The sequence below is a fragment of the Ovis canadensis genome, chromosome 4, assembly GCF_042477335.2.
Source record: "Ovis canadensis isolate MfBH-ARS-UI-01 breed Bighorn chromosome 4, ARS-UI_OviCan_v2, whole genome shotgun sequence".
Lineage (NCBI taxonomy): Eukaryota > Metazoa > Chordata > Mammalia > Artiodactyla > Bovidae > Ovis > Ovis canadensis.
In genome coordinates, this window is record NC_091248.1 from 91891880 (window position 1) to 91907497 (window position 15618).

At 46.2% G+C, this 15618-nt stretch overlaps 1 protein-coding gene across 1 annotated transcript in view; it reads left to right on the forward strand.

The window, feature by feature from the left end:
• NUDCD3 (NudC domain containing 3) overlaps positions 1-15618 on the forward strand; it is a 70246-nt gene that overhangs the window by 38571 nt on the left and 16057 nt on the right. Inside the window, exon 3 of the mRNA XM_069588191.1 lies at positions 7497-7629. Within this exon, the coding sequence (XP_069444292.1) occupies positions 7497-7629 (133 nt within the window). The remainder of the gene's footprint in view (positions 1-7496; positions 7630-15618) is intronic.

The following is a 15618-nucleotide window of genomic DNA, read 5'->3' on the forward strand; positions in this document are numbered from 1 at the left end:
TCAGACAGCCATTCTTTCTCACCCATGTGCCACCCAAGTCCACAAGGGAGGCACTGGTTCAGGGCTGGGTGGTCTTTCTGCTCGCTGTTTGCTCCCTGAGTGCCAGGGCCACCGTCGGCAGGGGCTGTGTCCGTCCCCGCTCCCTGCCCCGACCCCGGTTTGTCCTCTTCAGAATCATCTTGGTGATTCTTGACATCCCTTTTGGTCTCTATTTTAATTCCCCTACCTCTGTTTTTTCCAAGCCTCATCCTCATCCCTCTAAGGTCTGGACTAGAGAGGTGGAGGCCTGAAGCCTGAGTGTGCCCACCTCACTTGGTGGGTGAGATTGTCTAGTCAGGGGGACAGTCGGGAAGGTGTTGAGAGAAGAGGACAGCAGACGGCTTCCAGAATGGAAGACTATTTGCTCTCTTGCCCGGGACGGGGGCAGGGATGGGTGTTGGGAGGGCTTATGGGAGCGAAACACCAGATAAAATCCCACAGAACACGTGTGTCGCCAGGTGCACTGCGTGCACACACGTCCACGTGATGGTCCCCTGAGAATCCTGGGAGGTGGCAGGATGAAGAGCCTGCAGCCCAGAGTGGGTGGGAGTGATCAGGCTCATCATCCTGAACCCCTGGCCCGTCTGCTGTCCACGCTGACCCTTCCTAGGTTGGAGCCACCGGGAGTTGGGGGAAGCCCCATCTGGCCACGTGTCCCAGTGATTGGAGTCCTTTCATTTCAGATGCTTTCTTATTGATTAAAATTGTTGCCTTTTAAAAGTTTTCTTGAAACACGGCTTTTCAAAAATAACAAAAACAAAAAGCCCAAATGAAGCAAACCTCATTAAAAACTAATCCCCAAATTCCAAAATTGCATAAACTGATTTAAAGGGCCAGCTGGTAAATGTTTCAGGCTTTGCAGGTCACACATTCTGGAGCCCAAAGCAGCCAGAGATGCTTTGTAAATGGATTACTGTAGGTTGTTCCAGGGAAACTTTATTTACCAAACAGGTGCTGGGCTGTCAGTTACCAACCCCTGACCTGTCATATCTCAGACAGTATCTTAGTAAAACACTTTGAGAATAGAACAAGATAAAGTTTACGTTAGCCTTCTCAGTACTAATGATGGGACATTTCTGACACGTGGCTGTGTTGCTGATTGCATACCTGATGATATGCAGCTCCTGAAAGTTTGGGTGATGTTTTCCTCTGAGGGATACATACCTCATTTTATCTCACTTTGCTTTATTGTGCTTCACAGATACTGTGTTGCGTACCAGTTGAAAGTCTGTAGCAATCCTGTGTCAAGCAGGTCTCTCAGCACCATTTTCGCAGCAGCATTTGCTCACTTCTTGTTTCTGTGTCACGATTTGGTAATTCTCCTAATATTTCAAAGCTTTTCATTATTATTATGTATGTTATAAATATAAATCTTTAATGGATAAGGAGTTGCTTCTTATGGATGTGCAAAGAAAGTGGTTTCTTGAAATGGAATCTACTGATGATGATGCTGTGAAGATTATTGGTGAAATGACAGCAAGAGCATTGAAATATTACATAAACTTAGCAGTAGGATTTGAGAGGATTGACTCCAATTTTGAAAGAAGATCTCCTGTGGTAAAATGCTGTTGAACAGCATTGTCTGCTCGAGAAATCCTTTTTTTTTTTTTCAATAGTTTTTTATTTTTTAAATTTTAAAATCTTTAATTCTTACATGTGTTCCCAAACATGAACCCCCCTCCCACCTCCCTCCCCACAACATCTCTCTGGGTCATCCCCATGCACCAGCCCCAAGCATGCTGCACCCTGCGTCAGACATAGACTGGCGATTCAATTCTTACATGATAGTATACATGTTTATTTTAATTGGAGGCTAATTACTTTGTAATATTGTATTGGTTTTGCCGTACATCAACATGAATCCGCCATGGGTATACACATGTTCCCCATCCTTAACCCCCCTCCCACCTCCCTCCCTGTATCATCCCTTTGGGTCATCCCAGTGTACCAGCCCCAAGTATCCTGTATCCTGCATCGAACCTGGAGAGAAATCCTTCATGAAAGGAGGAGTCAATCCCTATGGCAGACTTCACTGTTGCCTCCTTTCAGGAAATCGCCACAGCCACCCCATCCTTCAGCAGCTATCACCTTGATCAGTCCATATCTACCACATCAAGGCAAAACCCTCCACCAGCAAAAAGATTGACTCACTAAAAGCTCAGATGATGGTCAACAGTATTTAGCAGTAAAGTAATTTTAATTAAAGTATGTACATTGTCTTTTTAGACATCACGCTGTTGTACACTTAACACGGAATAGTTGTATGGTATAGTGTAGACTACACGTAACTTCTCCATGCGCTAGGAAACTGGAAAATTCTTGCGACTCACTTTATTGGGGTGTGTGGTGGTCTGGGACAGAACCCACCATATATCCCTCAGTTGAGAAGTCTGTTGGAACTTGAAATGGTAAAGCTGGTCATAAGTGTCCTGATTTTGGATGACTAGGAATAGAAAATTGATTTAAAAGACTAAGAATTCAGCATATTTATGGAGTAAATTATCTTTTTGTTTTAAAATGTATATTTCACATTTATACACTTGTAAAAAAAATTGGGATGTCTCTTTCCCTTGTTAAAGTAATTAACATGATTTAAGAAAATGTCTCACTATAACCAACTTATATCTTTTGTTAATTAGAAGAGTTTGTAGTAAATATTGATTATGTTTTTGTTGGCTGACCATCTGATACAGATTGTCAAAGACGTTCCCTAAATTTGCATTAACACCTGTCAAGTGATTCATGGGCATATCATGAGACTCCAAGCACCTTGCCTCATTTATTTTAGGTAAATATAGAATCAGCTCATATTTTTAACTGTACTGCAAAATTAATTTTAAAACATTAAAAGCACATTTTCAAAATATACTTGTAAGAATTCTTTTTATTAAGCTGAGCCTTCTTTAAGGTGGTGAGTGGGTGCTAAGAACCAGAAGGTATCCCAGAGGAGCTGGGCTGCTGCATGCAGCGACTGCAGGCGAGTCCTGCTCCCGGCTGGCCCTGTGTTCCTCAGCTGGGCTTTCTAGTTAGACAAGCTCCAGCTTGGATGGTAAAGCGTCTGCCTACAATGCGGGAGACCCGGGTTCGATCCCTGGGTCGGGAAGATCCCCTGGAGAAGGAAATGGCAACCCACTCCAGAATTCATGCCTGGAAAATCCCATGGACCGAGGAGCCTGGTGGGCTACAGTCCATAGGGTTGCAAAGAGTCGGACACAACTGAGCGACTTCTCTTCTCTTCCTGGTCCAAGTGGTCAAGAGAAGAACAGACTACACAAGGAAGCCAGGTTGAATGCAAAGGGCCTGATAACTCCAAAAACTAGAGATTAAAATGTTAGAGTATTCCTGTTAGAAAATAGATGCGATGCCCTTCAGACTTCAGGGAGGGAAGGAGCTGTGAGATTGTTTGATGATAGTGCTGGTGCTTGAGTTAATCAAACATCTGGAAGGAAGTAGGAAGGCAACTTATCAGCCAGGAGAAGGCGTTTGTATACTTGGAAACCAACAAAGAATTTTATCAAAAATTTATGGAGAACTTCAAACCAGGGAAAGCACAGACAAAAGCCACAGCAGGGATTTTGCAGAAATGAGTCGCATATGGCCAGTTAACATCATATGCAGGGAAATGTGAATCCAGACCGATCGGAAACACTGTTTTTTGTATGTATTTTCTTGAGAAAGTGTTCCAGTGTTGAGCAGGACCCTGTGCACACAGCTGTTGAGTGAGAGTTGGGGCAGCCCTTGGAAATGAGTTCCTCACTGTCTCTTATGGTTGAGATGCTTTTTTTGTACCCTTGACCCAGCAGATCCACTCCTGGGTGAATAGCCAAGACAGATCCTTCAGGTTTGGTGATACAAAAAGGAGAGGATAGCGTAATGAATGTCCATGAGGTTCCACCACTTTCTTATTAACAATATGTCAGAATTCATGTTTCCTTTTTCTCCCTAATCCCCCCCTTTTTTTTTGATGTGGCAGAGCCCAGAAATCACAAACTTTCTTTCATCCATACGTACTTCAGTAAAAAAGAAAAGTGGACTAAATGAATATCAAAACTTAACAAATTTATGATTCCCAAAATCATCTAATGTCCAGACTGCGTTCACTTTTTCCTCATTGTCTCAAAATGTCTTTTTACAGTTGTTTTTTTCCAAATATCTGTCCAGCAAGTCCAAACATTGCATTTGGTTGCTGTATCTTCTAAGTCTCTTAATTTAGAATAATTCCTCTTTTTTTTTCATTTTATGATGCCCTTTGTAACCATTTGTTTGTAAAGAAACTTAGAATTTTCTGTATTGTAATTTCCCAGATGCTGGCCTTGGCAGGTTTTATGTTGGTGGTTTTGATGGATACGTTCTCTGCCACTTCTGCTGTCTGTAGTCTGGTGGTTAGACCTGTGGTGTGGAGCAGGTTTAAGGCTCAGCATTAGGGCAGGACTACCACAGAGGTGAGGTTCTCTCAGGAGGTGCCTGGTATCTTGCTGTTGTGGACACAGCGAGATTTTCCGGTCCTTCTGTGAGCAGACTCCCATCCGCCTCTCACCTAGAGCTCAGTGTCCGTCAAGGAATGCTGCCCAGACTCAACGTTTCCATTGTAGGTTACCCAGTGGTGATTATCTCATTCTGTTACACCGTTGTTTATTATTTTTGGCTGCACGGGCTGTTCTCGAGTGGCAGCGAGTGGAGACTACTCTCTAGTTACACAGGCTTCTCATTGTGGTGGCTTCTCTCCTGCGAGGCACGAGCTCCAGGTGTGGGATATCGTAGGATCAGTGAGGAGAGCAGGAAATCGACGCGAGATGGAGCTGCTCTGCAAAGGGAAGGATGAACTACTGTCTACTAATGTATATATACACGTACTGTCTACACCATGTACACCCCCTACACAGGCTTGCACGGACACACAGAATGAACATGCTCACACCACCTGTTCACATCACGTACGCACACAAGGGAAGACGTGCACATGGAAGTGCTCACACACTGTGTACTCCACACACACGTACACACCACACACATGCTCACAGGACATACTCAGTCACATATATACACGCACACCACATTCCTCACGCACAAGCCCTGGCCTCTCCCCCGGGTACATGGACAGTGGCATCTACAGGTGGGTGGGGAGCTGTCATCCCTGTGTACCACTGAACACCCAGGAGAGGTAGCCTTTGCCTTAGAGCATGAGGGACAGGTGTGAGTGAGTGGAGGCAGGATGTTCCAGGGTGGAAGCAGCTCTCTTCTGGCTCCGGGAACCTGGTGAGTGCTGGCCAGCGCCTGTCTCCACGTGGTGGGGGATCTGTCCCCACACCCCAACCCTGGGAACCTGGAAAAGGGCTTGAGAGTGCCCCCTGCTGAATTATAACCTGTTCCTATATGGGCTCCAGCCTCCTGCACAGGAGCCTTTATTTGGGAGCTGTGACCGCTTTTACCCACCACTTCTCCCACTCACCCACTGGCTGTTCTAATTCCCACGCCGCCACCCCCGCAGTGCAGGGGCTTGGAGGGAGGGAGGGGGGAGGCAGCCTGAGTTCCTTTCCCACCTGTGCAGGTGATGCTGGCTGTGGGCACTGCCCCGCAGAGCCTCTCTCTTGGAGAGGGCTCTTTCTTTGACACAGTCACAACCCTGTTATCTGGGCTGATCCAGCTCATCAGACGTGGGTGCTGCGCTGAGGCCTGCTCCCTGTCTGCACCCTGGCTGCTGACGCATGCTCCTCCTCCCGCCCTTCCCACTCCCCCCGCCCGCTTCCCCTCCCACCCCAGTTCTGGCCAGCAGCTGCAGGGGTGTGGCTGTAGGCTGGTCTGGGAGGACGGGGGGCCCAGAGCACCTGCGTGTGACAGGAGACTTACTTTTTGCGCACTGTCGGCGGGAAATAATCAACTTTATTTAAAGAGAATGTGGATTTAGAGTGTTAAAAACACCCAGCAGCTTGCTGATCTGTGCCGGGGAGAAGCTGCAGGTCCATACGGGGTTGCGGGGGCCGGGGAGGGGCGCGTGCCTGCTGAGCTGCCCACCCTGCGATGCTCTCTGGCCAGCGCCCTCCACAGACACCAGCTCCACAGTGCTCGCCTCTGCCGCGTGGCTGTCTTCTCCCCGAGCTTCTTCACGCTGTCCCTCTGTGCATGTGTCTTTGTGTCCAGTGCCCCCTCCCTTTAAGGACACGGTCGCGTTGGGTCAGGACCTACCCTAATGGCCTCATTCTAACTGGATTACATCTGTATAGACCATGTCTCCGCATGAGGTGCTGAGGGTTAGGACTTTAACACATTCATTTTGGGGGACACAGTTCAGCCCGCAGCAGCCACCAGTTTACCAGCCCAGAGAGCCTGGGCTGTGGCAGAGGCCCAGCCTCAGATTTAAGGTGTGGAAGGCATACCCACAGGAGGGAAACATGTTCTTGGCTTACAGCGTTCACCTGAAAAGTGCATCTCATTAACCACCACTTGCGGCCCCTCCTCACAGAGGTGAGAGGCTGATGGGGTACAGCCCTTGACCCTCTTGTGTGTTTTCCTTTGCAGACATGTGGGCGTGCACGGTGAGTGTGGCAGCCCACCCATCAGCCTGTCCCTCCAAGTGCATCAGCTGGGCTCCGCACGCACAGGAGAAGAGGGCTGCGTGTACCTGTTGTTGGGATGGGCGTGCTCATAGGTGTTTCCTCCTTGACTAGGTTTCTGTCTTTTAATTTAGATCAAAAAGTTACTATGATGGACTCTCAACTTATTTTTATGTGGTGTTTTTACTATTATTAACACTTAAATTTTGTGACATTGTTTTATTGTGTTTTTTGACATCAGCCTCTGGCCATGCCTGTTTGCATCTGTGCTGGGTTGGTAATGCACGTACAAGAAGATTAAGCTGACGGAGTTTCTTTCCTAGGCTGTCTCATAAGCACACTGCTCACATCTGAAGAAAGCCTGCAGTTCAGTGCAGTGCCTTGGCTTTGATTTATTTACCAGGGGAAGATGGAGGCTGGGGTTGGATTAGAATTGAAGTTGAGTAGCTACAGGCCAAAGTTGTTTTTTGGTATCACCCCCTTTTTTTAAAAAAAGATATGGCCTGCCAAGAGGTTTATGGGAAACCAGGCGCCCACAAGCCCCAGGATGCGATTAAGGAGGCTCTTTGGCTTGTGAACTGGTCTGGTTTCTAAGTGAAGACCAGGAGGGCCAGGCTGTGCCATGGATTGCGTCGACAGATATTTCTCCTAACCTTGAGGGTGCTACACAGGGTCTTCTCCTTGGCTTTTCCCTTTGTTCCTGTGACTTCCCAGGAGGCCTGAGTTGGGTGGTCGGAAAGGAAATCAGCCAGAGGGAAGGGAAGGTTTTGCGTCTAAAAGACGCAAAACCAAGCAAGGTTAGGTGAACGTTCTCAGGACCTGGAGACAGTATGTTCCTGGGACCCTGTGGGATTCCTGCCCTGCTTGTGGGCCTGGGCTGTCGTCTTACTTCTTGTTCTTTCTCAGGAGACAGGAGCAGTTCCAGAGAAACCCCGACAGCTACAACGGTGCTGTGCGTGAGAACTACACCTGGTCCCAGGACTACACCGACCTAGAGCTCAAGGTGCCGGTACCCAAGCACGTGGTGAAGGGCAAGCAGGTAACTGCCAGGTTCTTTCAGCTCCATCCAGCTCCATCTGCTCAGCTTTCCTGAAGCAAAGGCTTCAGGCTGTGGGCTGCACTGGAGCTGCTTAGCCACCAGCACAAGACCGCTTCTTGTCCTCAGTCACCAGCATGCCAGTCTCCACCCTCTTTAACCATGTCAAGTATGAGCCCCAACTTAGCCTCCTATGTGAATAGCACCTGAGCTTTTTTTTTTTCTTTTTAATTATAGTATTCTCATATCATTTTTGTCTTTAGTCTCTGCAAATGCACTACAGAGTAGGCAAGGCCGTTGTCACACCCATTTCACACTGGAGAAGGTGGAGTCCTGAGAGGCAGAGCACCACGGTTCTGTCGTGGTGAGTGGACAGTCCTGTGCTCTGTGGAGCTGTAACATTTATAGCTTGAGTGGATTTCTCCATCTTAATGAGCTTGAGTGAGTGGAGATTTAATCTTTTAGTGAGAGAGAGATGTTTACTTGGGGACCTTGCTGAGAATAACATTATTATAGCTCGTTGTAAGTAGGCAGGCTTCACATTAAAGAAGAAAACTCTCATGTGAAATGGGACATTGTTACTATAATCCACAATGTAAAAAATTCTTATGTATGCTAGAAACTGTTTTCTTAAATTTCATTCATCATGAGAAACTACAACCTGCGAAGTAAGCGGTATCTCTCATGTTTTATAGATGAGAAATTGAGGCCGAGAGAAGTTACTCAGTTACCCAAGTTGACATGGAAAAGTCACCATGTGTCTCCCTCCCTCTTGCCTTGCCAGGAACAGTGAGCACTGTCTGAATGTTCTAGGAGTGAGTGACTGAATGGGTGCCCTGGTACAGCCATGGTTTGATTCAGGTGTGTCTGCTTCTAAAGCTCATACTGTTTTCCCTGCGCCCCACACCTCACTTTATAAACAGAAATAACTGCAGCCTTCTTTAAAAGGGATGGTCCCAGAGCATGTGAAACAGAAGTTGAGTTTTATGTACGTTTCAGAGAAATGACCACTGTGTAAAGTGGCTCCTGCTGGTCTGGATATATGTCAGATCCAGGCTCTAGGCAGTGAGCAAGCCCTCCCAGACCTTCCCCTTAGCCCACTTCCATCCTGAGGTCCCTCCTGGTCCCTTTGTGATTACTCAGGCTCTACCTGAAGTAAACCTGCCCTCTGCAGCAGTCTGGGTGGGTCTGGGGAAGCCTCTAGGAGACTGCAACTTCCTACCAGTGTCAGATAAATGCAATTCATCCTGCAGCATGGGACACAGGAGCAGGACTGGAGCCCCTGGGTCTTCACAGCTCCTTGTGGGTGTGTGTCAGGGCGCCGTGGTGGGGATGGTGTCAGCTGCAACAGCACTGTCTACCCATCTCTCCCTTTCTCCCCCCACCCCCCCAAGCCCAGGAGATCTCACTAGGGCTCAGCGACCTCCTGACCCTATGGACTTTAGGATCCAGGTCATACTAGGTACCTAGGGGTCATCCCCACAGAATCCTACTTTTGATGACTGTGTCCCCTCTGACACGATAGGTCAGAGCCAGTGCAGACTGACCTTCCTGTCAGGGTGAGTTGCTCAGCATGCTTTAGAATGGTAGTCAGTCAGGTGTCAGTCAGGTGATTTTCATTTTGTTTTTTTGGTAGGATTACCTTGTATGTAGGCAAATAAATTATGAAAAGTGTTGGTTACACACTTAATTACTTGGCTAAAAATGTTAGCGCTTCCTGGTCTAGCGTGTCTTCTAACTTCTCCATGAACTTTGGGAACTTTCTCTGGAAGGACTTTTGTTGGGCCCAACCTAAAACTAGTTATTTTGGGGAATTCCCTGGCGATCCAGTGGTTAGGACTCTCATGTTCTTACTGCTGACGACTCAGGTTTGATCCCTGATTGGGGAATTGAGACTCTGCAAGCTGCACAGCATGGCCTCCTCCCCAAAGGCAAACCCCATCCCCCCCAAAACCCCAAACTAGTTATTTTCCCTTTCTTTGACTTAAGAGACCTAGGTCCCCCAACAGCTCTTGCTGAGCTTCCCATGGCTGCATGGGAAGCCTACTCACTGAAAACAGCGTCTCAGACGTGCCCACTCGTCACTGGGGTGTCAGTCTCATGATTCCAAGCTCTGCCGCCAGCAGTGTGCTGTGAGGGGCCTGCCCTTCATCCCACCGTGCTAAGGGACGGACCGTCATGCCCCGGTCACATCCTTGCCTTTCAGATCCACTTGTCTTGACCTCTGGGCTGAGATGGCCTTGCTTTCACGGAGGGTGGCCCTGGGTTTTGCTCATTTCTGCATTAGACATTTACTGAGCACATGATGGTCCCTGAGACTCGTACGAGATGACTGCGCTGGAGCTGACATGTGGGGCTCAGGTGAAAAGGCAGGTGCGCCAGCACAGTTCCAGGCAGTGTGGAGTGTAAACAGGCTGTTTGTTTAACCTGCGCTGTGCAGCCAGGCACCCCGCAGGCCCTTCCTGCAGCAGCCCTTTGAGGCTTTGCGGTTCACAGGAGGAAACACAGAGAGGGTCAGGGTCTCCAGGCTGGCTTTTTCTGGAGCTAGTTCTCGCTGCACTTGGGGGTGTGTGGATGAACCTGAGTGTTTCTGATGCTGGGACTGAAGGAGGCTCGTTCTTTGTAAGGCAGTTATTTATCTAGTGTTGGCACGTTGTGATACCTGCTGATTTAATTTGCACTAATCCCCTGTGTAGTTAGATTTTCTTTTCTCTTTCAGTAGTATTTTTTCCCTATGACATTTAAAAAAAATGTATGATTGATACACAATGTTAGTTTCAGGTCTACAGTATAATGGTTTGATATCTGTGTTTTGTGGAATGATCACCACAATGTCTGGTTAACATCCTTACCATATTATAGAACTTCATGTGTGTGTGTGTGTGTTTTCAAAATTTTTCATCTCCGTGTGTGTGTGTGTGCTGAGAACTTTTAAGATACTCTCCTCAGCAACTTTCAGAATTTTTGATCTCTCTAGTTTTTAGTGATCTAAGAGATTTAGTTATACCTCACTTAAAATTTGAGAGTAAGTTTATTTTGTACCTCTTGGCTTTTGCTGGCCTAGGGTTTTTTCTGAGTTGCCAGTTTCTTTCTGGACTGGCTCCTTTCCAGTTGTTCCCTGCGGTACCTGTCACAGCTACCTGTCGGCAGTGTTTATTTTTGGTTTTTGTCTGGGGCACCTTTCAGATACCATCATGATGGTAGCAGCTCAGCTGATGAAGTCGCAGTTGTTCTGGGTTTGTAAGTAGCTCTCTGTGAGGGGGGCAGGCATGTTGGGCATGACAGGTAGATGTGGGAGGCACCGAGTGTTAATGGAGGGTGGTCCTGGCCCCCTCTTCTTCAACTGTAGCTTGGTGTTTGAGGCCTCAGAACATTGCCTCTCCTTTACTTTTTGATTTTTTTTCTGGTGGAAATGGGTTTCCCTCTCAGGTATAGTGGGGGACAGCTAAATGCACATGGGTTATGCCTTATGTTCAAGTGTTATTATTTTACATGCAACCATTTTTAAATTTTTGTTATTTCTATTGTTTTGCTGGTGAATCTAAAGGAAAATTTCTCAAAATGAAGCTTTGGTCTCATTCATTCATGAGATATAGTTAGGTCTTTGCTCTGCACAGGAAAAGCAGCCAAGTTCCCCATTCTTTGCTTAGCGTAGTCATGAAGTCAGGAGAGGGAACTTTGCAGTCAGGACGGAGATCTGTGTGTGATCACAAAAGGCAGCTGGGGCTGGTTCTAAACATGGCCTTTCATTGAATCATAGGATTTTAATGATGGAATATTGAACTCCAGAGATTTTTAGTCTAACCTCTCACTTGGCACATGAGAAAACTTCCCTGGAGATGTGAACTGCCAAGGCCCTACACTGTCTGGTGAGATGGTGGTGGAGCAGAGAGCAGGACCCAGCTCCCACCCCCTTCTCCGTTTGATCAGTCATCTTCTGAGTGGAAAATATCATGATATTGTTGTGCACATTCCTGACTGGATGACAGTGAGTGACAAGTGAATTAATTTCCTTTGCAATATTCTCTTTCCTCTCAGAGATGGTGCATGGTTTTTACTGACTAATGAGGTCCTGCGGGCTGGTGGGCTCATGGCCATGCTGTATGCCATCTCTAGCCTCACCGTGGGAACCTTCCAGAAGAGCACCAAGACCCCTGGGCATGCCTTGTACAGTGATGCTGTGCCCCAGAGCTCAATGCAGCTGTTGGAATTTGTGCTAAAAAGCTCTGCAACACAATGTTCCCTTCTTAGAAGGCGTTTAGAAAAAAATGTAGGAAGACTTTTATTATAGGAAACTTCCATAGCAGAAAAGGCTAATAGGTTGCATTTATCTGTTAAAAAATATTTTTTTGCTTGGATGCATAGGACATTTACCTGTTTAAAACAATAAAAATGTACAATGAAAAGTTTCTCTCCTGCTTCTGTCTTTTTATCCTATTCCAGCCCACACCCCAACCTCAGAAATCACATTCCTGGTTTCTGGGATCTTTTGGCATCTTTCCTTTTCCTTTTTTTCTTTTTTAAAGTTTTTTGATGTGATTTAATTTTTTTTATTGTATTTGTTACAGTGTTGCTTCTGTTTTTATGTTTTGGTTTTTTGGCCACAAGACGTGTGGGATCTTGGTTCCCTGACCAGGAATGTAACCTGCACCCCTCCATTGGAAGGGGAAGCCTTAGCCACTGAACCACCAGGGAAGTCCTGCCAGATGTTTTCTACGTGTATCTTGTCAGATATGGCTTGATACCATCGTGACCCTACCGTGATACACTCCCGTTCCGCACATTGGCCCTACCAGGGCGGCTCTGGTCTCTTTAGTTTGCTGCCCGGCTCCCCGCGGCTCAGCTGTGCCTGCCAGCCAGCAGGTGGCTGCCCAGGAAAGTCTCAGGACCTAGAATTTCCCCTCATGTCCAGCTTCATCTGTCAGGACCCCGAGAGTGTATGTGCCTGAGCCCACTGCCCCTTCCACTCACGGCTCCAGTCTCTGGTTTTACTCTGGTCAGGCTGTTTTGGTGGTCCTTACTCCACTTTCACTACATCCCTTTGGATCAGGAGTTTCTTGTGTAGTTTTTTGTTTTTCTGGAGTTTCTTGATGTCTTGCTTTTTTTTTTCTTGTCAAAAATAGTACACTATCATCATAAACTCAGAATTACCCAGATTCTCACTGGTACTCTGTATTGTCTAGAAATCACTCCCTGCAGACCATTTCACCTATGACTCCCATTTGGACTGATTATTTCTAGTTCAGTATTAAATAGCTTACATCCTAGAACTTTTTTTACCTCACTTCTTGATTAAATTCACTGTGTTTTAGATCCTTTCTGGGCCTTCCTCCTTTACCCCCCCCCCCCCCGCCCTTTTATTTTTGTTGAGATATAATTGGCATGTATCATTGTGGTAGGTTCAGGTGTGCACATAATTATTTGAAATGTGCATGTGTACACATATACGTATATGTAGCAAAACAATTTCCACCATAAGTTTAGTTAGCATTGCCACCTCACAGAGTCACAGTTTTTTTTCTTGTGATGAGAACTTTTAGTTCTCCTGTCTTAGCAACTTTTAAATATACAAGTATCGTGAATTATAGTCACCACTATACTTTAGATTCCCAGAACTTACTCATTTCATAAGTAGAAGTTTGTACTCTTTGACCCTCCCTCACCCAGGATCTTCTTCTGTTTTAGTTTCATCCTCATTTTGTTATGTTACAGCCTCAAGTAACTTTCTCAGAATGATGGTGTGGTCATAAATACAGTGCTCCTGAATGTCTTCAGTTCAGTTCAGTTCAGTTCAGTTCAGTTGCTCAGTCGTGTCTGACTCTTTGCGACCCCATGGACTGCAGCGTGCCAGGCTTCCCTGTCCATCACCAATTCCTGGAGCTTACTCAAATTCATGTCCATCAAGTTGGTGATGCCGTCTAACCATCTCATTGTCTGTCGTCCCCTTCTCCTCCTGCCTTCAATCTTTCCCAGCATCAGGATCTTTTCCAGTGAGTCAGTTCTTCACATCAGGTGGCCAAAGTCTTGGAGTTTCAGCTGCAGGATCAGTCCTTCCGATGAATATCCAGGGCTGATCTCCTTCAGAATGGACTGGTTGGATCTCCCTGCAGTCCAAGGGACTCTCAAGAGTCTTCTCCAACACCACAGTTCAAAAGCATCAATTCTGTGTTCAGCTTTCTTTATGGTCCAATTCTCACATCCATACATGACCACTGGAAAAACCATAGCTTTGACTAGATGGACCTTTGTTGGTAAAGTAATGTCTCTGCTTTTTACTATGCTGTCTAAATTGGTCATAGCTTTTCTTCCAAGGAGCAAACATGTTTTAATTTCATGGCTGCAATCACAATCTGCAGTGATTTGGGAGCCCCCCCAAAAGTCTCTCACTGTTTGTATTGTTTCCCCATCTATCTGCCATGAAGTGATGGGACTGGTTGCCATGATCTTAGTTTTCTGAATGTTGAAACATTTCTGAATGTTTTAAGCCAACTTTTTCACTCTCTTCTTTTACTTTAATCAAGAGGCTCTTTAGTTCTTCGCTTTCTGCCATAAGTGTGGTGACATCTGCATATCTGAGGTTATTGATATTTCTCCCAGCAATCTTGATTCCAGCTTGTGCTTCTTCCAGCCCAGTGTTTCTCATGATGTACTCTGCATGTAAGTTAAATAAGCAGGGTGACAATATACAGCCTTGACGTACTCCTTTTCCTATTTGGAACCAGTCTGTTGTTCCATGTCCACTTCTAACTGTTGCTTCTTGACCTGCATACAGACTTCTCAGGAAGCAGGTCAGATGGTCTGGTATTCCCATCTCTTGAAGAATTTCCCACACAGTCAAAGGCTTTGGTGTAGTCAGTAAAGCAGAAGAAGTACAGTTATTTTAACCTTTCACTTATTTTGTGATTTGAGTTTATATGGAATTCTGACTTTAAAAAATACTCTCTCGGGAGTTCCCTGGTCACCTAGGATTCTGGGCTTCTGCTGCTGTGGCCCAGGTTCCGTCCCTGGGAGGGGAACTGAGAGCCGGAAAGCTGCCGTTGTATGGCGAAAACAAACAAGCAGACGCCCCCAGCGTGACTATAGGTGTCATTTTTTTGTTTTCTTACATCCACTGTTACTGATTCTAGTGATCTCTTCCATTCCGGTTCTTTGTGCGTAAACTTCTCCCCTGTTAGGTAGAACTTTTTGGAACTTATTCTAAATACTCAGTGATATGAATTGTCGTCTTTCATTCCTTCCGTTCAGCCCTCAGTGGGTTCTTTCAAACTGAAGACATGTTTTTCTTAAGCACTGGTTGTTGTCTTGTCATAGTTTCTGGGATGCCAAACTGATTGCCTGGGTTGGTTTCTTACTCTACCTTGAGTTTTTTGATTTTATCTTCCAACCTTTCTATTGAAAATTTTATTTTCACTCTATTTTTTTTCTAAGTATCTTTTGTTTGTTCTATTTCTGTTTTCATGTTTTATTCTGGTTCTGCAGATGCAGTATCTTCCCAGGTCTCTCAGAATATAAATTGGACATATTTTAAAGTTGCCTTTTTTCTTAGGTAGCTCTGTAATGTTTACCTTTTTTCGTGGTTATTAACCTAAGTCTGTCTTTTGGGGCTGCTGCTTTTTCTCATAGGATACAATCCTTAGTTCCCTATTAGTTTTTTTATTTAAAAAATATATCTTCCTCATTCTTTTGAGTGTGGAATGATGTTGATGGTTTTCTCCTTCACGTGTCTGAGGTCTGCTCCTCCCATCACTGCTCACAGCTGAGGGTTGACTGGTGGTTGGCTTTGCCTTACGGCGTACTGGGCCAGTTCCACCCAGTCCCCTCAGCTGCTGGCCAGGTTTTCTGGAGCAGGGCTGCCTGTTGCTCAGTGGCACACAGTGGGTTCCAGTCTCTCCTGATGGGTCTTCGCTGACCCAGCTGCCCTGTGGACTGACTTGGCTGCTCTGCCTCCACGCTCCGTGCTTGCTGACTGCTAGCTAGAGGCCCCACGCAGCT